A 25,947-nucleotide genomic window follows, 5' to 3' on the forward strand; every position below is an offset into this window, starting at 1 on the left:
ATTGTATCAATCATAAAACTTGCAAAATGATGACTTTAAACGAGACTGTTAATATTCTTGTTTTATCAACTTGTTTGTTAATAGCTTGCCTCATTTTAAAAATTTTTCGTACATAGAGCATGTTCTTGCGTATCGAATCAACTTAGAGACATAAACCTCATATGCAGGGGATAAGGGCATATTGCTACATAAGTAAGGGAAGTTGACGATTGAAAAGTTGAAGTCATCACATTTATCATAAAACTTTGTTGCTGGGTTACCATTAACGTCTTTTTTCTAGTAAAATATCGAGATATGAAACAGATGTGCCAGGCTATTTCAAGCTCACTGGGATATATCGAGTCAACATATGAATAAAAGTAACTATCATTAATTGATAATACGTCGTCAATATATCTAAATGTCGTGTTGAAGGCCACAGTAAGTATTTTCTTCTTCTCATAAGATTTTGAATAAATTCTGCTTCATATGTATACAAAAATAGGTCTGCTAATAATGGGGCACAAGTGGTATCCATGGGAATTTCAACAGATTGTTGGATGACCTGGTCTCCAAAAACTACATAGATATTGTAAATCAGAAACTCAATCATCTTTATAATCTCAACTTCAGAGTACTTGTGAGTACAATCAGAGTGTTATGTAGCAAAATAATTCTGCAAATGACCAATGACAAGGTAAGTAAATTTACGAGTTCCATTTTTATTGAAAAAGCAGCTGTCAATGATGTCATAAAGCTTGGACTTTAATTTTTCGGGGGAATGGTTGTATAAAGTGGTGAAAAGTCGTACGTTTTGATGTTATTGATTTCGTTAAAATTTTGTGATTTCAAATTTTCTGAAAGTTCCTTGGAGTATCCACATCTGATTTACACCACATCTCGAATTTATTGTTGTGCAGTACTCCTGAAGTTTCTCCTTCACTGCTGTTTACATATTAGTGAGGAGTAAAGAAAGAGGCTTGGGAGAACATTTACTGGAACCCGCTAAATATCTTTGTAAGGATTTTTATGAAGTTTAAGAATCCAGTATAGGTATGGTAATTCAAATTTATTTTGATTGTTGGGAATATTAAAAATATTTAAAACTGACGTATGATTTTGAAGAACTTCCGCCTTAGAAAGGGAGCTATGGGTATAAGTTGGATTACCACTTCCAGATATAAATTTAAGTTCTTTTAAAATACAATTAAAATAATGATCCTTACAAATGAAATGTATGGAGATAACGAACAGTATTCAAGCTCAAAGGTCCATTAAACAATACAAATTCTGGAGCAGAGCAAACACAACGACCTCTAAAACATCAGAGATGGGATCAGGTGCCATGGAAGAGTGAGCATCCCCTGCCGACCGGTCACACTCGCTGTGTACTCCTTGTCATGATCGGGAAATTACGGAAAAATCCGTCGACAGTCCAGTATGTAAATAATGGCCTAACAATCAGTATGAAAAACGTCAGTCAGCATTTGACTTAATGATAAATTGTATTTGCTGACAAGGTCATTGTATCGACCATAGAACTTACGAAATGATGACTTCAAACGAGACTGCTAATATTCTTATTTCATCAACTTGTTTGTCAAAAACTTATCTCGTTTTAGAAATTGTTCATACTTAGAGCATGCTCTTGCATATCGAATCAACTGAGAGATATAAAACCCGTATACAGGTGATGAAGGTATATTGCTGCATAAGTAAGGGAAGTTGATGATTGAAAAGTTAAAGTCATCATGTTTACATAAAGCTTGGTTGTTAGATTACCTTTAACGTCTTTTTCTAGTCAAATATCCAAATACGAAACAGATGTGTCAGACTCTGTGGTATCTTTTATTTCAAGCTCACCGGGATGTATCGTATCGACATAAGAATGGAAATAACCATTGTTAATTGATAATACGTCGTCGATATATCTAAATGTCCTGTTGAAGGCCACAGCAAGTGTTTTCTACTTTTCACGTATGAATTTTTTAACAAATTCTGTTTCATATGAATATAAAAATAGGTCTGCTAATAATGGGGTGCAATTGGTTGTTGGAAGACCTTGTCTCCAAAAAACAAATAGATATTGTCAATCAGAAACTCGAGCATCTTTTCAATATCAACTTCAGAGTACCTGTGTGTACAATCAGAATGTTTTTAACAAAATAATTTTGCAAATGACCAATGACAAGGTAAATAAATTTACGAGTTCCATTTTTATCGAAAAAGCAGCTGTCATTGATATCAAAAAGCCTGGACTTTAATTTATCATGGGGAATATTATATACTATTGAGGAATGTGTCGTTTGACAGTAAATTATTATTTCTTTCTTTGACAAAGCTGTAAACTAAATTTTAAAATCTTAAACTACAATTAACTTTCGTTAAATATTCTTTGGAGCTATAAACCATATTTAGATTGTATTTATCAGATTAACCATATTTTGCATCTGCAAATATAGTTGTTTTAAATTTTAGGCATAGTTCACACTTGAGAAACAAGGATTAATTGAAAAGTAGGCAAAGGTTAGGAAATGTTAAGTATAGATTAACGTCGTTAATCTTATGCTTCATGAACTCTAGGTTAGAATTGATATAAGTAAAAGGTGAAGATCACAAACAGTGGTCAATCATAAATCCATGGAGTTCCACAAATCGTAAACAGGTCGAAAAATGATCGTACTCACAACCGAATCAGCTGGGAGTCATAAACACTATAATTAGGCAAGTGATACAGAAATATTACTACACAAGAAGAGATTGGCGATGGAAAAGCTGAAGTCTCGTTTGCCCTATTGTTTAGTTGTTAGTTGGTCATTAACGTTTAAAGTCAGTTAAACATCCAACCTACTGGATAAAAATTACTATCAACTGTACAACTATTTAGATCATTTCTGTGAAGTTTTGATGTGCCATAAATTATATATAATTAAACTTCCTACCCAACTGGAATTTTATGTGAATGTTTAATGCAGCTTTTATGTTCAAAGATTAGGGGGAGGGGGTTAGGGAGTGTCATCCTAACCTAGTCACTTTCAAACCGAAGAAATAATGACTAAATGTCATGTTTTAAATTTTGGAATGACCGGGTGTAGGTTAATACAAAATTAAGAACAACTAGTTGTGGTGTTCTAAATTTTGTATTTATTAGCACCCCGTAATTTTTGCGTAAATATAGATTTGACAAAGTTCGGGCTTAAATTTGATATTTTGACAGTGTGGATATAGGAAATTAAAAATGGGCATTCTACTTTTGGGAGAGGTTAGAAGATGTTTATGCCATCAAAAACAATGGTTTATGATAGGAGTGTTGTTATATGTAAGCATCAAGTGTTTGAGAAATCCCTTAAGGAATGTTGTATTTAGTGGGAAGTTGTTGTTGGAAAATTAAACAGCAGGCTTATTTATCATTGTTTTGTGGGTGGATTGTCAAGAATGCAGCTCAGCAATATCATACATTGTTATATAAAAAGGATTGTCAAGAATGCAGCTCAGCATATCATACATTGTTATATAAAAATTAGGGCTCGAGGAGTACGTAATAATGATTACAGAAGATGCCGAATTACTGTAGACTCGGATGACCTCGGCAATAGATGAATTCCAGGTGTCTTGTATGTACTAAAGATCTAATGACGTTAATGATTCAATGGGCATGTTTTTTTTTTCTGAACACAAAAGAATTCATTATTATTGAATAACTTTGAAATCTAATATATTTGGCTTCATGGATAGATGTGCATGTGTATTTGACTCTGCAGTAGTCTTAAGGAACCAGAGAGTTGGTTGAACTTGTCTCGTTTTCATGCACTATTGGTACAAAAGAATGACGCGATATGAAGAACTCATCGGGGAGACTCCTGTTTTCTGCAACTAGACAAGAATTTAGTCAATTAGTCTTCTGAAAGATACGTTCTGCTTGGGCGTTCACCAACAGAAATCAAAGTACTGGTACAAAACAGAAAAATTGTCAAATTAAACAATATCATAATTATATAAGCTTCGAAACTCAGATTTTCACAGTATTATCTACTAATTTTGGTTGCAACTTGTCATTTGATTGGATAAAAAAATTAGTTTATATGTTATAACCTATGTTGCCTACGTCACAATGACTTACGTCAAAAATGTATCAATCCGCTAGATGTTACATTTAAAATATTTGTAAAATTTGAAGGCACTTTTGAAGGAGAAATTGTCTTATTTTCTACACTTAATGATGGAAAATTGAATTATAAGGAATAAATTTAATAGCGCTAAGCCAGGTTATACTGGTATAACCTCGGTTGGAACAGATAACGCTTTTTTATAAACCACATTGCGGTTTATAAAGCGTAAACTGCCTCAACCCAGGTTATACCAGTAAAACTTGGGTTGCTATAAAATTCATTCTTGAAATATAAGTTTTCTTTTACCTGTTTGCAAATGAGGTTTTCTTTAAAATGCCCCTTTTCGGAGACTATTTGATTCGTTATTTCAACTGATTACAAGAATTTTTTTATATCGCATTCAATAGGAAATTCAACAACCAATGCGACACTGTGAATGGTATATAAAAGGGAAGGTCATTTAAGGTTACCTTAGTAAGGTCCATCATCCCTCTTCTCAGTCATGTAAAATCTTTCATTAACGCCCATGATTATCCGAAAGAAATCTAATTTACAATTAATTCACAGAATATACTGCAGGGAAAAATTTGACAGAAATGGCCTGTTAACTTGACGATTTTATGAAGTAATAATAGTCACTCATCACCAGTGAGAGTTGTCTCTCTCTTGTCAGAGGGTCAATAAACCTTAAACAGTCCATAAAAAAGAGTAATGTTTTTACAGTACAACAAAACCCCCGAAATCTCTGGAGAAAAGCAATCACCTGATCCACGAATGTTTCAGAGACTTGAATAAAACAAATCAGGCGGACTGTCATCTAGCATTAATCACCACTGACAGGGAACAAGGTGTCCCCCGTCGTAATGTGAACGAGTTCAGGGCCTTACGTTCATTTCAAATCGAATCCTTATATTATCGTCAATCAATTCAACGTCACAAGAACAAGGTTTTATAATGAGATTCTAAAGAAACCTGATTGTTTGTTTAAAGAACAATAAAGATGTAGACGATTTTGTACAAGTATTGGCGTCTGTTTTTAATTAGCTGACAAGGAAACAATTTCATATTCTGTAGAATAACTTTTAGAATAAAGCTAAATTACGAGGGGTTATCAAAAAGTTCGTGGACTAGCGCCATAAGATTAAAACCGCTTTAGGTACATCAATAAATTTTAAAACATTTAGTTAGCATCATCTTTTCTATCTATAGAACAAACCATAAATCATAAGGTTTTTTTTAAAATAAATTTTTAATGTTTTTGTTAGCAATGGTATGTCCAGGCGGCGCAACCTCAAATATGACGTTTTTTCTACCTGAGTGTAACTGAGAAAAACTCTTTTGATATGAGCATTTGTCATCAAAAAATCCCGTTATTTTGGGCATGTTGTACGACACAATTGTTCTGTAAAATTTGCAATTTTTACCCCATTCTATGAAATTTTATCGTAAATTGTATATGGAGTGTCCAAAAAATTAAGGCTTGAAAATGACGTCAAAAAAGGTGAGGGGTTTCTTTTTCCAGCATTCTATAAAGTTTCGAACCCGGAAAAACTGGTATAGACCTAAGGAATGTTAAAATGGGCAAAAGAGAAATAAAATGAATCCAGAGTATTTGTTTTTAAATGCCAAAAAGATTCAGAGAGATGAAAAATGCACAGTTAATGTCGATTTGTATTCAGGGTGTCAAAAGTCAGTCACGTCGAAAAGTGAAGTTGATCATGTGTGGTAGAATTTGAACTCCAACAAGCTCAGTATTCTGGCATAATCAAGTGAGGATCTTTCCCTTTGTATAGAACCATTTACAATATTATATGCATTGAAAGCAGCTGTTCATGACATTATAAAGCCATATAAACAAGATGGGCTTTAGTCCTTACTTAACTCCAGGTAATCTCATCAAGATAAGTGTATTAGGTAGAGTGAGCGGAAATGAGAAACAATGACGTTGTCGGACGTCATGAAACTAAACGGCGACAGCGCCGGGTGATCATATAATGTCTTTTTTATTTTAGAATAATTTGGAAAATTATCAACGTATCGAGCTAAAATTTTCAACATTTCATAAACTTTTGTTGTTTTATGTTTCTCATAAATTTTTTAAGCACAGACTACATAGTATTAATTTTATCGCATCAGTCCACGAACTTTTTGATAACCCCTCGTATGTTTTGAGGTCTCGTATTGCACAGTTTATTGGTCTGTTTCGAGCGAACGGGAAGTTCGACTTAATATCACAGGAAGGAATTAAAGAGAAATATTACTGTAATTATTTATAGTAAGGTTCTCTCTCTCTCTCTCTCTCTCTCTCTCTCTCTCTCTCTCTCTCTCTCTGTGGCGGGGGGGGGGGGGTAACCTTGAATTCTAGATTAAACGTGAATTTCCAAATTCATATCTCATGAAGACCTCAAAAATGAAGATTAATCCAGGGAAATTTATGAAAACCTGTCCATTCCTTTTCCACCATAATAAGAGATGTGTTTGTATGAAAACATAGTAAACTATATATTGACAGGTTTTACTGACTTTAATATGGTCCTTAAAATACAACACTATTTATCTACGTATTTTTCTCTTATTTGACTCTTATTTTCTGAAGTAGATCATTTAATTGCGAAAATTATTTTGGAAGTATATCAGAAAAGAATTTAATAGAAATAACTGTTTTCAAACCCGATATATCAGATCTTAAAGTCATATTTCCATTTTTACCTTCCCTATGCGATTTAAGCAAGAGTTATTTCCCATGGCCGCAATATTGTAGGTCAACATCCCCAGATCCACTCAACAGTGGCTGTCAGCTATCATCCGCAACTGTACTCGGCAATGCTGGTACCGGACATCCATGACTGTCCCTGCTCACTAATATCAAAAATGGAATGTCAGAGCAAGATTTTCCGGACTGTCCAACGTATTAAACTATATGTTGTTAATTAAGTATGGATTGTTTTTTAATGAAAAATACGAAATGTGTTAATATGGAGGAAAGAAAATTTCTGATTTTAAATAAATCTACTTTATGGAAGGCTGTAATCGCCAAAACGGTAACGATAACTGGCTTAGTGAATATAAAGCTTGACTATGCCTAAATCCATTGTATGGATCGCTATAATCTCTAAAAAGTAACATTTACTACAGCGTACATTTTGTATATCTATGACTGTATCCTGTGCCTGATATACAACATCTGCGACTGTACCTGTGCCGTACATACACACTACCACTGACTCAACCCGCGCTTGATTAATAACATCCACAACAAAAAATTCTGTGGATTTTCTCCGATTTAGATTTAGACTGAATTCAATCAAAGCGCAATTAACGCTAATCTTTATATTACCCATGACAGTGATACCGAGACAAACGATGTCAGCAGTGATTAGGGAAAGATCCAAAACTTTTAAAGTTTTATGTTCAGAAAACAATATGAACCAGGTCTTTATTATTATTTTTTTTTTGGGGGGGGGGGGGGGGGGGCTGGGGGCATGATTTCAATCTCCTACGTGCTCAATAATAGTGATGAATTTAAAATGAAACATTCTAGTATAATTATAGAAAATATATGAGTAAACAATAAACAAAGTAAAATAAAAAAGGAAATTAAAATAAATATTGGAATTAATTTGTAATCCTTAATTTTATGTTAGAAAGTATAAGTACGTCACAGTATTATTAATTTCACCCATTTCATTGATCACGCAAGTGGTGTCAATGAAAAACACAGGTTTTTCCCCATAAATATATGTCTTACGATGTATGCGGGTGGAATGGGCTGATTCACGCGTTTTCAATGTGTTATATATAAACATCTCAAGTGCACCCCAGGAAGTAGCCTCCCAGCCCTGAAAGAGAATAGTTCCTGACAAAACACCTTTATTTATTTACAAAGTACGTAAAATTTACTAGGCACAGGTATCAAAGTTATAAAAATAGGCTGGAAGAACCCCCCCCCCCCCCACAAAAAAAATTCTCAAAAGAAATAAAAATTAATTTTATATGCATGGAACAATTAACATCTTGACTGGTCGATAACCGTGGTGTGATGCCTGAAATATGTAGGGTATGGTATTAAAATAATTGATCATATTAAAGGAAATTAATGCTAAAATTATCGATAACATCCGAAGAAAATATTTGTATAAGTAAATATTTTTATTAGATCCACCTCTCTAAGATTCTGCTGTACTGTCCAGACAACTCTAAAATTTTACACCATGACTGTACCGGTGTCTGATTGACAAAATCCACGACGGTACCTGTCCAGTACACACACTTTATTCTACATCCATGACTGTACCAGTGCTTATAAACAACATCCACGACTGTACCTGTGCCTTATAAACAACATCCATGGCTGTACCTGTGCCTTATAAACAACATCCATGACTGTACCTGTGTCTTATAAACAACATCCATGACTGTACCTGTGCCTTATAAACAACATCCATGACTGTACCTGTCCAGTACACACACTTTATTCTACATTCATGACTGTACCTGTGCCTTATAAACAACATCCCTGACTGTACCTGTGCAGTATACACATCTAACTCTACATCCCTGACTGTACCTGTGCCTTATAAACAACATCCATGACTGTACCTGTCCAGTACACACACTTTATTCTACATTCATGACTGTACCTGTGCCTTATAAACAACATCCCTGACTGTACCTGTGCAGTATACACATCTAACTCTACATCCCTGACTGTACCTGTGCCTTATAAACAACATCCACGACTGTACCTGTGCATATATACATACATTATTCAACAATCCCTGATTGTACCTGTGCCTTATAAACAACATCCCCGACTGTACCTGTCCAGTACACACACTTTATTCTACATTCATGACTGTACCAGTGCCTTATAAACAACATCCCTGACTGTACCTGTGGAGTATACACATCTTACTCTACATCCCTGACTGTACCTGTGCCTTATAAACAACATCCACGACTGTACCTGTGCATATATACATACTTTATTCTACATCCCTGATTGTACATGTGCCTTATAAACAACATCCACGACTGTACCTGTGGAGTATACACATCTTACTCTACATCCCTGACTGTACCTGTGCCTTATATAAAAACATTCACGACTGTACCTGTGCATATATACATACTTTATTCTACATCCCTGATTGTACATGTGCCTTATAAACAGCATCCACGACTGTACCTGTGGAGTATACACACTTTATTCTACATCCATGACTGTACCTGTGCCTTATAAACAACATCCCTGACTGTACCTGTGTGTATATACATACTTTATTCTACACCCCTGACTGTACCTGTGCCCTATAAACAACATCCACGGCTGTACCTGTCCAGTACACACACTTTACTCTACATCCATGACTGTACCTGTGCCTTATAAACAACATCCACGACTGTACCTGTCCAGTACACACACTTTATTCTACATCCATGACTGTATCTGTGCCTTATAAACAACATCCCTGACTGTACCTGTGTATATATACATACTTTATTCTACATTCATGACTGTACCTGTGCCTTATAAACAACATCCACGGCTGTACCTGTCCAGTACACACACTTTACTCTACATCCATGACTGTACTTGTGCCTTATGAACAACATCCCTGACTGCACCTGTCCAGTACACACACTTTATTCTACATCCATGACTGTACCTGTGCCTTATAAACAACATCCACGACTGTACCTGTTCAGTACACACACATTATTCTACTTCAATGACTGCATCTTTGCTTTATTAACAACATCCAAGAAAAGTTATTCAAGGCTCTATTTAAAGTTTGTTCTTTTTCGTTTGTGAGCCGAACCCCCACCCCCAATGCAACCCCCACCCCGTCAAAAAAATTGAATCATATGCCTGCAAGAAAGCGTGGGATTTCGACTTTTGTTTTTAAGAGGAAATACTCCTTCTTTCGATATACTCCATCCTCGCCTTCACAACTTCTGTCAAGTTTTATTATTATTATTGTAGAAGAGTTTATAAGTAATGGATAAATTATTTTAAAACCAGTGTCAAGAAGTTAACTGCTCATTTAAACTCTTCTCATAAAGTGGGGGAAGGGTTAGACAATTTTATAATTTGAAATCGGGCTTTAAACATAACGAGTGAACCAGATTTTCAAATACTCATGGAAATGGATAAATAACCATCAAATCTCTCCGTATGTTTAACTTATGTAAAAGTCAACTGACATATTAGATTCATCGGCAATAAAATGACTATTTTTGCTGCTTTTAGTCTGTAAACATATGTTCTACATCCTCATCCCCCCCCCCCCCAAATAACTCACTCCCCTGAAACAACAAACAATTGGTATAAATTTGAATTTGTGAAATAACAATTCATAATACTTGAAAAAGGAATTGTTGTTTCAGTGGAGGGGGGGGGGGATAAAAATATTTTCCGTTGATTTCTATAGAGATGAAGTTTTACCAAAAATATAGACTTATCTCTCTTTGTTTTCCCAAATAAGTTATGTTTTTTGATAAAATTCACATAAATATTCGGTATATAAATATGAAAAAATCATTCCAATATGTTAACTTTCTAAATTAACTCTGCGATAGGTGGCAGAATTTTACTATCATTCTTGCTATCATATGGTTTATTCAAGCATGCATATTAAAGCTATTGAGACAAGCCTTCTGCATTAGCAATACTAGCCCCCTACCGGCAAGTGTAATCTGGTTCCCATTAAAAATTGAAAATGCTGTAATTCTGTCAAAAAATCATTGAAGCGGAATATAATGCAAACTTTATCTGTAACTCATCAAGATACACTCACATACCAAACAACAACTCAATATCTGCAAACGTTTTAAAAAAAAGTGTGGAAAACCCTTAAAAATTAAAAAGGTTGTAATTCCCTCAAAAATCAATGAAGCGGAACGAAATTTAAAACTTGATCTGTAACTCATCAATACACACTAACAAAATCAGCTTAACTGCAAGCGTTTAGAAAAAAGTGCGGAAAACCAAGTGGGACAGAGTGACAGAGGGACAGCTAGGCGGACAGACAGACGGACGGACAGACTCAGAGGAAACCTATCGTCCCCTCCGGTTTCAATTTATTTTATTAGTTGTTTATAGAAACCGGAGGGGACGATAGGTTTCCTCTGAGTCTGTCCGTCCGTCCGTCTGTTGGTCTGTCTGTCTGTCAGTCTGTCCACTTGGTTTTCTGTACTTTTTTCCAAACGCTTGCAGATATTGAGCTGATTTTCGGCATGTGAGTGTATCTTGATGAGATACAGATCAAGTTTGCATTTCGTTACGCTTCAGTGCTTTTTGACGGAATTACGACCTTTTCATTTTTTCAGGGTTTTTCTGCATTTTTTTTCTAAACGCTTGCGGATATTGAGCTGATTTTTGGTATGTGACTTTACCATGATGAGTAATAGATGAAGTTTGCATTTCGTTCCGCTTCATTGATTTTTGACGGAATTATGGCATTTTCAATTTTTAACGGGAACCAGATTACACTTGCCGGTAGGGGACTAGTATTGCTAATGCAATACTCTCAGAATGCTTTTTCTTGATGAAAGGGCAGATTAATTACTCTTTTTACATAAATGTACCACAAAAATAGAACTCTTTAATGTGCAGTGTATAGAGGGCTCTTAAGCACATGAAAAAAAAATCCAACTTTTTCCACATTTTTATCCTCCTCTTTATGTCATGTTTCATCATTGGCTTATTTCTTAATTCCTTTGAATGCCATTTAAACATTGAATTGTGAAGTGTAGATACATGTAGTATTACATGTACTGCAATAATTATTTTCAATAGGTCTTTCTTTGTTAACTTGAAAAAATGCACTATTCCATCCTAAAATGTTTTCAACTATGAAAACATTTTTACACCTTCTTCTGTGCCTATCCCAAAGTTGCGGGGTATTATTATCATAGTTTACAACTGATTATACGTCAAACGTATACGACAAATGTTTATTAAAATTAATTAAAATTAATAATAGTAATTGGCTATGAGTTGATTTATAGCTTTGAGTTTTCCACCTGTACACTGATGATTATTCGTGTCTCGAACTTGATTCTAATTGATTTTCATGGTCAAATTTTAAGAGTCAAGGACACACTTAAAGATCAAAATTTGTGAGTGAAATAAATTGTTTAAATATTGTTGATTTTATGGTAGGATGGTCCAAATACAGTATACAATACGTACCTCTTAAACCCTGAGAAGTTTATTGTGTGTAAATCTTGATTATAAGGCATAGGTACAGTCATAGATGTAGTGTGTGTCATACACAGGTACAGTTGTGGATGTTGTTTATAAGGCACAGGTACAGTCATGGATGTAGAATAAAGTGTGTGTACTGGACAGGTACAGTCGTGGATGTTGTTTATAAGGCACAGGTACAGTCAGGGATGTAGAAAAAATTGTGTGTATTGGACATGTACAGTCGTGGATGTTGTTTATAAGGCACAGGTACAGTCATGGATGTAGAATAAAGTGTGTGTACTGGACAGGTACAGTCGTGGGTGTTGTTTATAATGCACGAGTACAGTCAGGGATGTAGAATAAAGTATGTATATATGCACAGGTACAGTCGTGGATGTTGTTTATAAGGCACAGGTACAGTCAGGGATGTAGAGTTAGATGTGTGTACTGGACAGGTACAGTCGTGGATGTTGTTTATAAGGCACAGGTACAGTCATTGATGTAGAATAAAGTGTGTGTACTGGACAGGTACAGTCGTGGATGTTGTTTATAATGCACAGGTGCAGTCATGGATGTAGAATAAAGTATGCATATATGCACAGGTACAGTCGTGGATGTTGTTTATAAGGCACAGATACAGTCAGGGATGTAGAGTTAGATGTATATACTGCACAGGTACAGTCAGGGATGTAGAATAAAGTGTGTGTACTGGACAGGTACAGTCGTGGATGTTGTTTATAAGGCACAGGTACAGTCATGGATGTAGAATAAAGTGTGTGTACTGGACAGGTACAGTCGTGGATGTTGTTTATAAGGCACAGGTACAGTCATGGATGTAGAAAAAATTGTGTGTACTGGACAGGTACAGTCGTGGATGTTGTTTATAAGGCACAGGTACAGTCATGGATGTAGAATAAAGTGTGTGTACTGGACAGGTACAGTCGTGGATGTTGTTTATAAGGCACAAGTACAGTCATGGAAGTAGAATAATGTGTGTGTACTGGACAGGTTCAGTTGTGGATGTTATTTATAAGGCACAGGTACAGACAGGGATGTAGAATAAAGTATGTATATATGCACAGGTACAGTCGTGGATGTTGTTTATAAGGCACAGGTACAGTCAGGGATGTAGAATAAAGTGTGTGTACTGCACAGGTACAGTCAGGGATGTTGTTAATAAGGCACAGGTACTGTCATGGATGTAGAATAAAGTGTGTGTACTGGACAGGTACAGTCGTGGATGTTGTTTATAAGGCACAGGTACAGTCATGGATGTAGAAAAAATTGTGTTTTTTGGACAGGTACAGTCGTGGATGTTGTTTATAAGGCACAGGTACAGTCAGGGATGTAGAATAAAGTATGTATATATGCACAGGTACAGTCGTGGATGTTGTTTATAAGGCACAGGTACAGTCAGGCATGTAGAGTTAGATGTGTATACTGCACAGGTACAGTCAGGGATGTTGTTTATAAGGCACAGGTACTGTCATGGATGTAGAATAAAGTGTGTGAACTGGACAGGTACAGTTGTGGATGTTATTTATAAGGCAGAGGTACAGTCAGGGATGTAGAATAAGATGTGTATACTGCACAGGTACAGTCGTGGATGTTGTTTATAAGGCACAGGTACAGTCATGGATGTAGAATAAAGTGTGTGTACTGGACAGCTACAGTCAGGGATGTTGTTTATAAGGCACAGGTACAGTCATGGATGTAGAGTAAGATGTGTATACTGCACAGGTACAGTCGTGGATGTTGTTTATAAGGCACAGGTACAGTCATGGATGTAGAATAAAGTGTGTGTACTGGACAGGTACAGTCAGGGATGTTGTTTATAAGGCACAGGTACAGTCATGGATGTTGTTTATAAGGCACAGGTACAGTTATGGATGTTGTTTATAAGGCACAGGTACAGTCAGGGATGTAGTTTATAAGGCACAGGTACAGTCGTGGATGTTGTTTATAAGGCACGGGTGCAGTCATGGATGTAGAATAAAGTGTGTGTACTGGACAGGTACAGCCGTGGATGTTGTTAATAAAGCACAGGTACAGTCATGATGTAAAATTTCTAGAGTTGTCTGGACAGTACAGCAGAATCTTATAGAGGTGGATCTAATAAAAATATTTACTTATACAAATATTTTCTTCGGATGTTATCGATAATTTTAGCATTAATTTCCTTTAATATGATCAATTATTTTAATACCATACCCTGCATATTACAGGTATCACACCACGGTTATCGACCAGTCAAGATGTTAATTGTTCCATGCATATAAAATTAATTTTTATTTCTTTTGAGAATTTTTTTTTTTTTTGGGGGGGGGGGGGGGATCTTCCAGCCTATATTTATAACTTTGATACCAGTGCCTAGTAAATTTTATGTACTTTGTAAATAAATAAAGGTGTTTTGTCAGGAACTATTCTTTTTCAGGGCATAGAAGGCTACTTCCTGGGGTGCACTTGAGATGTTTATATATAACACATTGAAAACGCGTGAATCAGCCCATTCCACCCGCATATATCGTAAGACATACAAATGTATATTTATGGGGGAAAAAACCCTGTGTTTTTCATTGACACCACTTGCGTGATCAATGAAATGGGTGAAATTAATAATATTGTGACGTACTTATACTTTCTAACATAAAATTAAGGATTGCAAATTAATTCCAATATTTATTTTAATTTCCTTTTTTATTTTACTTTGTTTATTGTTTACTCATATATTTTCTATAATTATACTAGAATGTTTCATTTTAAATTCATCATTATTATTGAGCACGTAGGATATTGAAATCATGCCTCCAGCCCCCCCCCCCCCCCCCCAAAAAAAAATAATAAAGACCTGGTTCATATTGTTTTCTGAACATAAAGCTTTAAAAGTTTTGGATCTTTCCCTAATCACTGCTGACATCGTTTGTCTCGGTATCACTGTCATGGGTAATATAAAGATTAGCGTTAATTGCGTTTTGATTAATTCAGTCTAAATCTAAATCGGAGAAAATCCACAGAATTTTTTGCTGTGGATGTTATTAATCAAGCGCGGGTTGAGTCAGTGGTAGTGTGTATGTACGGCACAGGTACAGTCGCAGATGTTGTATATCAGGCACAGGATACAGTCATAGATATACAAAATGTACGCTGTAGTAAATGTTACTTTTTAGAGATTATAGCGATCCATACAATGGATTTAGGCATAGTCAAGCTTACATATATTTTCCGCGATATATTCACTAAGCCAGTTATCGTTACCGTTTTGGCGATTACAGCCTTCCATAAAGTAGATTTATTTAAAATCAAATTTTCTTTCCTCCATATTAACACATTTCGTATTTTTCATTAAAAAACAATCCATACTTAATTAACATCATATAGTTTAACATGTTGAACAATCCGGAAAATCTTGCTCTGACATTCCGTTTTTGATATTAGTGAGCAGGTACAGTCATGGATGTCCGGTACCAGCACTGCCGAGTACAGTTGCGGATGTTACCTGACAGACCCCACTCGATCCACTCATTATTCAACCAAGTTTAATTTGTTATACTGGGCACTGAGGTGAAGATAACACTGTTTTTCTTATGAATATACGTTTGTTAAAGCTTCTTTTAATTCATAATTTCAATATTGTAAATATTTTTTACCATATATTTTAAAATTGGTTGCCCAAAGAGCTAACTTTGACCTTCAAGATGGCGGCCAAGGGGAATAACTCCGAGGAAAAATACGTCATAGGAAAACCATCTATAACTATAGACATTCATATACATCAGTTCGTCTGGTACGGGGTGAAATATTTGCTTTCCCACCTTCTCAGTTAATTAATTTTGTATCATTTTAAAAATAGAGCAGCTTGTTTATTAACAAAGATGTATCAACTATTTATAAGAGCACCTGAAATCTGTGATGTTGTATTTTGATGACTTCATATTCCCATTTTTGGAGACATTCCCTATATGTTTACTAGAGAATCTTAACAAGTAGAGAAAAAATAAATAAAATAATGCCATTACTTGCACTAGTCAACAAAAGTTTGTTTTTTTTTTTTTGTTTTTTTTTTTAATTTATATATATATATATATATATATATATATATATATATATATATATATATATATATATATATATATATATATATATATATATATATATATATATATATATATATATATAAAATGTATAATGTGATATTGAAGTTCAATTCAAGCTTATTAGTATTTCTTTATAGAAGATAAATAACACAGGGGAAAACGATCCAGGGTTTGAAGGGATATAACGTCAGAAAATTGAAGAATCTGTTGTGGTATACTATCATCTCCCTCCCAAAGGAATCCGTTTTAAATTACACTTACGATGTTATAAAAGTCAGACCTTTGATATCCGGATTCATCAGTTGATACATATCTTTAAAAATGATCATTGTCTAGACAAAGATCCCACTCGAAGCTTATTGTGTTAGCGTTTTGACAGATTATGTGTACTAAAGCACGTTTAATGTTCTAACAGCTATGATGCAACTAGAATATGCTTCTCAACTGGATAATAATAATTTGGAGTATTTGTTTGTTTGTTTTTATAATTACTTTATTTCTTTATTTTTATGAATTCTTATTTATTTATTTATAATTATTTATTTATTTATAAATATATACTTTTGTTCAGTCACAAAACTCTTCTCTTTAAAAAAAAAAAATCATGAAACTTTTAGAAGGTAAGAACCTGCGCCTACACAAAGATGCAATGTTTGTGCTTCATGTGAATTTAAAGTGAAAAAGAGTTGAAAATGAAATTCATATGAATTTGAAATTCACATTTGGCCTGTTCTTTCCTCGTAAAGATATCGGGGGAAATATGGGTAATTCTAATTCTATGCTCTATTTATTTTTGTTCTATTTATCTATGTGCTATTCACGTGAAATATTTCATCAGAAACTCAATTGAGGCACATAAGCCTTTATATGTGGAGATTTTCCTTACAAATTATATGTATTTTTAAGAACTCTCTGCAAGTAAAAATCAATACTTTTGCACATCTTGTAACACATATTATCGTTTCAAATTACAAGATTAAATATTTGTGACTCAAAATTTAAACAAATGTTCCTAATTCCTGTAGCCCCTCTACGTTTTTCACGACAAAACTATAATGTCTGTCTTTCCTTGGAAGTTGTTATTGGAAATCAAATTTGGTTTTGAATCAGTGCACCAAAATCTATAATCATATCAACACATCCTTAACTGAATGCCAACTTGATAAAACTGTTTAAGGGTACATGGCGCCTGTTAATATTTAATTTATATTGGTGTATCTGAGGGTGTGGAGACCGTTCCCTTTTCTTTGTTTTGATCCCAGTGTTCTATTTATCTGTTTGGTTGACTATATCTCCATTATCTCGTTTGTGAACAGCTGACAGAAGTCTTGGAAGTTCTTGCAGCTAAAAGCTGAAGACCAACAATTTATCCGGAGACTTCTAAGTGACACATCTTATTAAAATAACTGTCAAATGTCTTTCCTTTTTATGAAACAGCGTTTTTATTAGAATTAAACATTATTTAACCTTTAAACCGACCAGACGATTCAATAAAGTATACTTTCTCGGAATAAACTTTGACGTCTCGTTACTTCTTTATATTAGTTACTTTTAAAACAGGAATCTAATCATTTGGTGCGTATTTTCTGAAAATGTGCAGCTACCATTGTTGAAAAAATTTAGTTTTTAAATTGAACAAGATAACCAGTAATGATTTAAACATTTCCCCTTTTTGTTAATATCCACACTTACATTTTCAGGATATATACATTTTAATCAAGTTCAGGTCATTAAGAATTTGCAGGGGGACACTCTTTTTATGACAGGTTGAAAGAATGCTGATGGTCATTTTCTTTATTTTCAAAATCAGCTCCAGGTCATGAAGCAATAGCGTTCTATATGAGAATGCTAAATTTTTCAATTCCTTAGATGCTTTGGTTAATGGTTATGGATAACTCTTTCTATATTTCAGGTTGTAAGAATGCTGATTGTCATTTTCGGAGTCTTTGCAATCCTGTGGATGCCTTACAGAGTTATGGTGGTCTATAACTCTTTTGCGAGTACAAAATACAAGGATCCTTGGTTTTTATTGTTTTGTCGAATTATGGTTTACATCAACAGTGCCATAAATCCCATCCTTTATAATGCCATGTCTGTCAAATTCAGAAGAGCTTTCCAAAACATACTATGTTGTGGTGAGTGACAGTCAATTCTATGTTGTGTGGTGAGTGACAGTCAATTCTATGTTGTGATGAGTGACAGTCAATTCTATGTTGTGTGGTGAGTGACAGTCAATTCTAGGCAGTGGTGAGTGACAGTCAATTCTATGTTGTGGTGAGTGACATAACAATCTTATATTGTGTTGAGCGACAGCCAATTCTTTGTTGTCTAATGAGAGACAGTCAATTCTATGTTGTGGTGAGTGACAGTCAATTCTTTGTTGAGGTGAGTGACAGTCAATTCTTTGTTGTCTAAATAATATAAAATTGACTGTCACTCACCAAAACATAAAATTGACTGTCACTCACCACACAACAAAGAATTGACTGTCACTCACCACAACATAGAATTGGCTGTCACTAACCACACAACATAGAACTGACTGTCACTCACCACCACAAAGTGTGGTGAGTGTCAGTCAATTCTATGTTGTGGTGAGTGAAAGTCAATTCTTTGTTGTCCAGTGAGTGACAGTCAACTCTATGTTTTGGTGAGTGACAGTCAATTTTATCTTTTGTGGTGAGTGTCAGTCAAGTCTATGCTTTATAGTGAGTGACAGTCAATACTATGCTGTATAGTGAGTTACAGTCAAGTCTATGTTGTGTGGTGAATGACAGTCAATTCTATGTTGTGTGTTGAGTGACAGTCAATTCTATGTTGTGTGGTGAGTGACAGTCAATTCTGTTGTGTGGTGAGTGACAGTCAATTCTATGTTATAGTGAGTGACAGTCAATTCTATGTTGTGCGGTGAGTGACAGTCAATTCTATGTTGTGTGGTGAGTGACAGTCAATTCTATGTTGTGTGGTGAGTGACAGTCAATTCTATGTTGTAGTGAGTGACAGTCAATTCTATGTTGTGTGGTGAGTGACAGTCAATTCTATGTTGTGTGGTGAGTGACAGTCAATTCTTTGTTGTAGTGAGTGACAGTCAGTTCTATGTTGTGGTGATTGACAGTCAATTCTATGTTGTGTGGTGAGTGACAGTCAGTTCTATGTTGTGTGGTGATTGATAGTCAATTCTATGTTGTGTGGTGAGTGACAGTCAATTCTATGTTGTGGTGAGTGACAGTCAATTCTATGTTGTAGTAAGTGACAGTCAATTCTACTTTGTGGTAAGAGACTTTGGTGAGTGTTTTTTTTACCAAAAACCCATCGCCATACTGTGTTTATGTAATTGACTATAGTTAATACTGTGCTATGGTATGTATCTGTGGCTCAAACTCTGTCGTGGTGACTTTTACTTATACTTTGTGGTAAGTGAATATTATCTAAACTATGTTGTGATACCAGACTATAGCTCAAACTTTGTCGTGGTTAATGACTTCGGTCTATCTTGTGGTAAGCGTGTACTTTGTTATTGTACTGAGAAGGTGTCTGTAACTTAGATTTTGTTGTCCTTAAAAACTATGTTCAAACTTTGTCATGACTTTGGTCCATATTGTAATTACTACAATTTGGTAACTTTGGCTTACATTATGATGCGATAAGTGGTTATATCTCAAATTTTGTAGTGGTAACTGAATAAGGCTAATATATTATTTAATGGTCAATCTTATATTATTCTATCGTTTACAATGAACTTAAACCCCCTTATAAACATGTATGGTAGACAATTGCAGAAAAAGGTAGCAATGTTTTATGTCCCTGAAATCTAAGACAGATGTAATACTAGATACAAAAAAGTAACTACACTATTAAATATGATACAACCGTTGCTATATGCTTCTCTGTAAAAAGCCAATCTTCAATAATTAAGAAGGAAATTTAATACTTGAGAAACCCAATGCAAGAATTTTTCTACTAAAAGCTTGATGTATTCAAATCATTTTTCTCAAGAGAGAAATCACATCACATGCACTTGAAATCACTTCTTGACATCTAGGTTGCCATAGAAAAGAGATTAGTTTGAGTTACCCTGACGACATATGCGGAATTGTGCGATTTCTGAAATTAGAATGAATGCTGTTTTAGTTTGCTGATAGATGGCTTTTGTCTTTAAGAGTCATATGTACTCTGTCAGAAATGCTTGGGCTGACTTTAGAGATGGACGGAAGAGATTGTTATTATATCAGTCTTGTGAATATAAAAAGTAATGGCCTTTAAAGGATAAAATTTAGAAACGCTATAAATTTGAATTGACTTTCATTGCAGATCAAAAATGTTCACATCGTATTGTAGACTTGAGTTCATTCTTTTTAGTTAATGATAAATGAAAATGGATTCAATGATTATATACTGAAAAGGCAGAAGATATTCAAAAGATTTATTGACGTACAATTCTATTTAGCAGCAGTTTGGTTTAAGCTTTGAAATTACAGATAGATTTTGCACTAACGATTATATATTATTTTTTCTGGAGCTGAAATTTGTCACTCTAATTAGGACTACTAAAAATGTATCCAATCCTATAAAAATTGTGCCCACGTATAAAAGAAAATTAATTACATTGTTTCTCTAAGGGGTTGGGTAGTTGCATGAAATTTACACCAATGCTATTACTAATTTTAACATTATATATTTGCAGGATTTGAGAAGTTACATGAAATTTACGCCAATGCCATTACCAATTTTAACATTATATATTTGCAGGGGTTGGGAAGTTACATGGAATTTAAGCCAATACCATTACTATTTTTAACATTATATATTTGCAGGGGTTGGGAAATTGAAGCACGGATCTGATGCCTATTCAGAATACACGATGGACCAACGAGCAGCCATCAGACTCAACAACTGCCCGGGTATGGAAAAGTCCTATCTCCTCATGCCGCCTAATTCTAAAAGAAAAAACCAATCTATGGAAAGCATAACACTGACTGAAAGTGACGGTGGTCGGACTGCCATCTGACAAGGTGCGTGCCAGTGGTGAACATAGGCTAGGCTAGTACAGGTCAGTGACACGTGGACTCCGGGAGGAGATGATTAGATGGTCAGGACTGTGAGAAACCCTGGCGATTTTGTCACATTTAAGTTGATTTATTTTTCGCGAAATGATCGTTGAGAAGGAAATAGGTTCTTCGATTTCTACTGAGAAATAATATGAACAAACAGTGATCCATCCTCCGTCTCCAGAAGAACAGAGCACCATTTTGAACGAGAAATGGGATTAATTACTTAAGTTATTATGGTGGTGATATTATGTTTGATATTTCTTAATAAAAATTGGTAACAATACCAGAGTCGCTATTTGTCAAGGCCAGTACATAATAAGATCAATTTTCTTCTTATTATAAATTGAATGCATGTGAATTTATTCCATTATTAACTTCAACAGAGTTATGACCAGAATATGTCTTTCAATTATGTAAAATCAATCAAAAAAATGAATCAACCGATTGTGTTATACATAATTAATCTTCCGTGCTTTTTTGGGCGTGTGTGTGTGTGAGGGTGTGTGTGTGTGTGTTTTTTGTTTTTTTGTTTTTGTTTTTGTTTGTTTTTGTTTGTTTGTTTGTTTTGTTTTGTTTGTTTGTTTGTTTTTTTTTTTTTTTTTTTTGGTTTTTGTTTTGTTTTTTGCAAAAAAGCAGAAAATAATGGAAAGGGCTTTTAGGGTTCTCTTTCTACCAAATGTATTTGGAAGAACAGTGTTGTAATCAAACAATGGGACATGATCGATGTTTATTGAAATCGAGTTAGCGACATCTGTTCCTTCAGCAAGGGACACTAATCCCTTGAAATTATCTGAAAATATCAGAGATGGGATCAGGTGCCATGGAGGAATAAGCATTCCCTGTCGACCGTTCACGTCCGCCGTGTGCCCCTTTTCATGGTCGGGTAAACGGAGAATCTGTTGACAATTCAGTATGAAAAATTGGCCAAACAATTCGTATGAAAGATGTCAGTCAGCATTCGACCTAACTACAGATTGTATTTGCAAAGAAGTTCATTGTATCCATCATAGAATTTGCAAAATGGGGACTTAAATTGAGATTATTGATACCCTTGTACCGTCAACTTCTTTGTCACTAACCTGCCTCGTTTTAGAAATTATCTTACATAGAACATGCCTTTGCGAATCGAATCAACTGGGAGACTTTAACTCCATATGCAACTGATAATGGTTTGTTTATTTTGTTTGTTTGTTTATTGTTTAACGTCCCTCTCGAGAAATTTTCACTCATATGGAGACACCACCACTTGCCGGTGGAGAGCTGCAAATTTTGACCTATACTCGGCACTTAGGGCCATTGATCAGTGAGGGATCTTTTTCGTGCCAGCACCTACTGCGACACGGGACCTCGGTTTATACAGTCTCATCCGAAGGACCGGTCTCCACGTCCTACAGTGGGATGAACTCCTTAGTACGTAAATGGGAGTTGATGTCAGAAAAGTTGAAGTCATCACGTTTATCACGAAGTTTAGTTGTTTATAGTTTGTCGTCAATGTCCTTCTCTAGAAAAAATGCAAATATGAAACACATATGTCAGACTTTGTGACATCTTATTTTTTTCGAATTTAGTGGGATATATTGAATCAATTTATGAATGAAACTGAATATTGTTATTTAATAAAACGTTCGTTATCTAAATGTCGAATTGAAAGCCACAGCAAAAGACTTCTTCTTTTATGTAGAAGTTTTTGAATGAAATATGCTTCATAGGTCTGTTGATAATGGAACACATTTAATACACCTAGAAAATCCTACAGATTGTTGGAAGACCCTGGTCTCCAAAAACTACATAGATATTGTCGATGAGAAACTATGAGGCATATTTTTAATACGATGAGGAACTATGAGGCATATTTTTAATACGATGAGGAACTATGAGGCATATTTTTAATATCAACCTAAGAATATATCAAAAGTAGAATCATAATAGTTTTATACCACATAGGTTTGTAGAAGATAAATGAAACAATATGAAAATTTGCGAGTTCAATTGTTATTGAAGAAGCAATTGTCTATGATGAAAAGCTTGGTTTTTAATTTATCGTGGGGAATAGTTGTATAAAGTGTTGATAATTCGTACGTTTTGATGCTATTGATTTTGGCAACATTTTATGATTCCAATTTTTTTTAGTATCCCTTTGAGAGATTGAAAAAAAGGTTTTGTAGAACATATGCTTGATCCCGCTATGTATTTTTGTTTGTGGGGATTTTCCTGAAGTTTAGGAATCTAGTATAGGTATTTCTTGTTAACGTTCAGTAATCAGTTGATATATCTAACTGTCATAGCTTTATTATGAAATAACAATCACGTTTGGGAACATGAATCTCTGGGAAGTTTTATGTTTCCAAAGATATTTGGGTTTTTTTATATGTTCATTAATTATGATGCAGTTTAGTAACAAAATTGATGATGGCTTCCGTTTGTTTAGAAGATGTACTACAATAGCCGTTTTATGAATAGCTTTGCAAAACATTAAAACATTTTTACATCGTAAAATAGTTGGAGACCACTGGTTTATTTAGTTAACTTGTTTCTACTCGTCGTGTGACAAAATACCACTGCAGAATTTCATCTAGGCCTAATTATGAGGAAATTGCCTCTTGTGCATCGACAATGGCGCTTTATTTAATATTTTATCATCAGTTGTCATACATGTAGTATATAATGATTAGGTAGACTTAGTCTCTTGAGAGTTACATCTGTCAATGTGACTTCTAATCAAACTTGTCATCATCGATGTGAATCTCATACTGGTCCCGTTCTGTAGAATAATCGTAAAGATTCAAAACATCAACAAAAATTATTGACACGCAAAGCAACATTTCTTTTTTTGTTTTCTACAGAGCTATTTTACAAATTTGAGACTTAATTGTAACAACCAATTATCACAAAGTGTCTGGCATATATCTATCTGTGCTAGGCTGCCCTGTATTTCGGGTAATCTGTGTCTAGGGAAATAAAATTTAGCTTAGTTGCAATGAAACCAATTGGCATCTATAACGAAATGGATTATTTGACAGTGTTTTGAAATGTACGGTGACCCTGAAGCATTCCATCTGGTGAACAATTGAACATTATTGCAAAAAGAAAGGGGAAGAATATTGTTCATAAAAAAAAAACAATTATCTTTATAATAAAATTTTTATTTGATAAACAAGCATTTACATTTATATGACCTAAAATCACCGTCTGAATTGGCTATCAATGAAAGTTTTAAAAAGAGCAAATAGAACATCATCCTTTAGAATTTGAGATTTATTTCTTGACACCCTTGCTCTTGCAGAAAGGGAGTCTTTATCGTCCCAGCGCTCCGAAACTTTCACATACAACACTGAGCGAGTGGCGATGGAACAGTCATTGCCTTGGCCAAGCCGGGAGTACACCTTATGATCTTCTGAACACTACTTGACACAAGACTGATTCTTACAACTCGATCATGATTTCAAAAAATCGAAATATAGACCTATGGGCTATTGTATCAATTGATCTCAATACAAAAAACCATGCATATGATTTCTTCTGGATCTGCAATAAATCTTTTTTTTTTTTTCTTCTAAAATTTCTATTTTGGTCACAGAAACACCAATGGCTCAGTGTATGTGGCTCCATTTGAACGTTTGTCTTTAGAACTCTTTATATTTTGGTTTTAAAGAAATTTATTCTCTTGTGACATGCTTAAATGAGCAATAAAATAACACGTATATTTTGGATTTACTTAGAGGAAATAAATTTACTATTGTTATCATGACGTACATTTTGCATTTACCTCCATATAGTAAATTTAAAATTTTGAACATGAAAGAGGTTTTGATTGTGGTAAGTGACCCTATATTTCCTAAATGATGAGGTTAAACTCAAGCAGGCTTATTCCCAGGTCGCTAAGATTCCTATATTGTTCAAACTCTCATGAACGATGACAGTAAGGATACGTATTATTCATGATTTGAATTCTGAACGTGACCTATATTTTCTGGATGAGTGATCAGGTAGATAGTTCCATACAGATCCATTCCAAAGTCTAAGTCTTACATAGACCGTCACGGTAGCTCAGTGGGTAGAGCGCTCGCTCCGTGATCGGAAGATCGTGTGTTCGAATCACGGTCACGACTGACCTAAGTCGATGAAAAGTAGATAGCAACTGTTCCTTCGCCAAACGCTCGGCACTTTGAAGTGAAAGTTGCGGGTCCTTCGGAAGAGACCTTAAAAACCGAGGCCCCGTGTCACGGTAAGCGTTGGCACGATAAAGAACCCTCACTGCTCAATGGCCCTGAGTGCCGAGTAAAGGTCTAAATTTGAAGCCCTTCACCTGTATATTGTGACGTCTCTGTATAAGTGAAAAATTCTCGAACAGGACGTAAAACAACATAAAATCAATCAATCAGACGCTGCATGTGACCTACCCTGATTTATTTCAGAGTAAAACGATTAAAGTTCTGAGAGTACTGTTATTCTCGAGCACTTGCAGTTCTATTGTTGAACAAAAGAGCATGCGATGACATGCTTCGGAAGCTGCAGGTACC

General features: G+C 34.8%; 3 protein-coding genes across 3 annotated transcripts in view; all 3 read left to right on the plus strand.

The window, feature by feature from the left end:
- Positions 1–21,708, plus strand: part of LOC133175510 (thyrotropin-releasing hormone receptor-like) — a 41,746-nt gene extending 20,038 nt beyond the window's left edge. The window contains exons 2-3 of the mRNA XM_061310629.1: positions 18,289–18,511; positions 21,191–21,708. Of these exons, the coding sequence (XP_061166613.1) occupies positions 18,289–18,511; positions 21,191–21,384 (417 nt within the window). The 3' untranslated portion in view covers positions 21,385–21,708. The remainder of the gene's footprint in view (positions 1–18,288; positions 18,512–21,190) is intronic.
- Positions 1–25,947, plus strand: part of LOC133175507 (DNA topoisomerase I, mitochondrial-like) — a 118,149-nt gene that overhangs the window by 48,225 nt on the left and 43,977 nt on the right. The gene's annotated exons all lie outside the window — the stretch shown is intronic.
- The window catches only part of LOC133175511 (sorting nexin-21-like), a 182,616-nt gene continuing 171,199 nt past the window's right edge, over positions 14,531–25,947 (plus strand). The window contains exon 1 of the mRNA XM_061310630.1: positions 14,531–14,540. The gene's annotated coding sequence lies outside the window, so the exon portion shown is untranslated. The remainder of the gene's footprint in view (positions 14,541–25,947) is intronic.

The sequence above is a fragment of the Saccostrea echinata genome, unplaced genomic scaffold (genome assembly GCF_033153115.1).
Source record: "Saccostrea echinata isolate AGI-Se365-2 ecotype Australia unplaced genomic scaffold, CSIRO_AGI_Sech_v1 ptg000062l, whole genome shotgun sequence".
In the NCBI taxonomy this organism is placed as follows: Eukaryota; Metazoa; Mollusca; class Bivalvia; order Ostreida; family Ostreidae; genus Saccostrea; species Saccostrea echinata.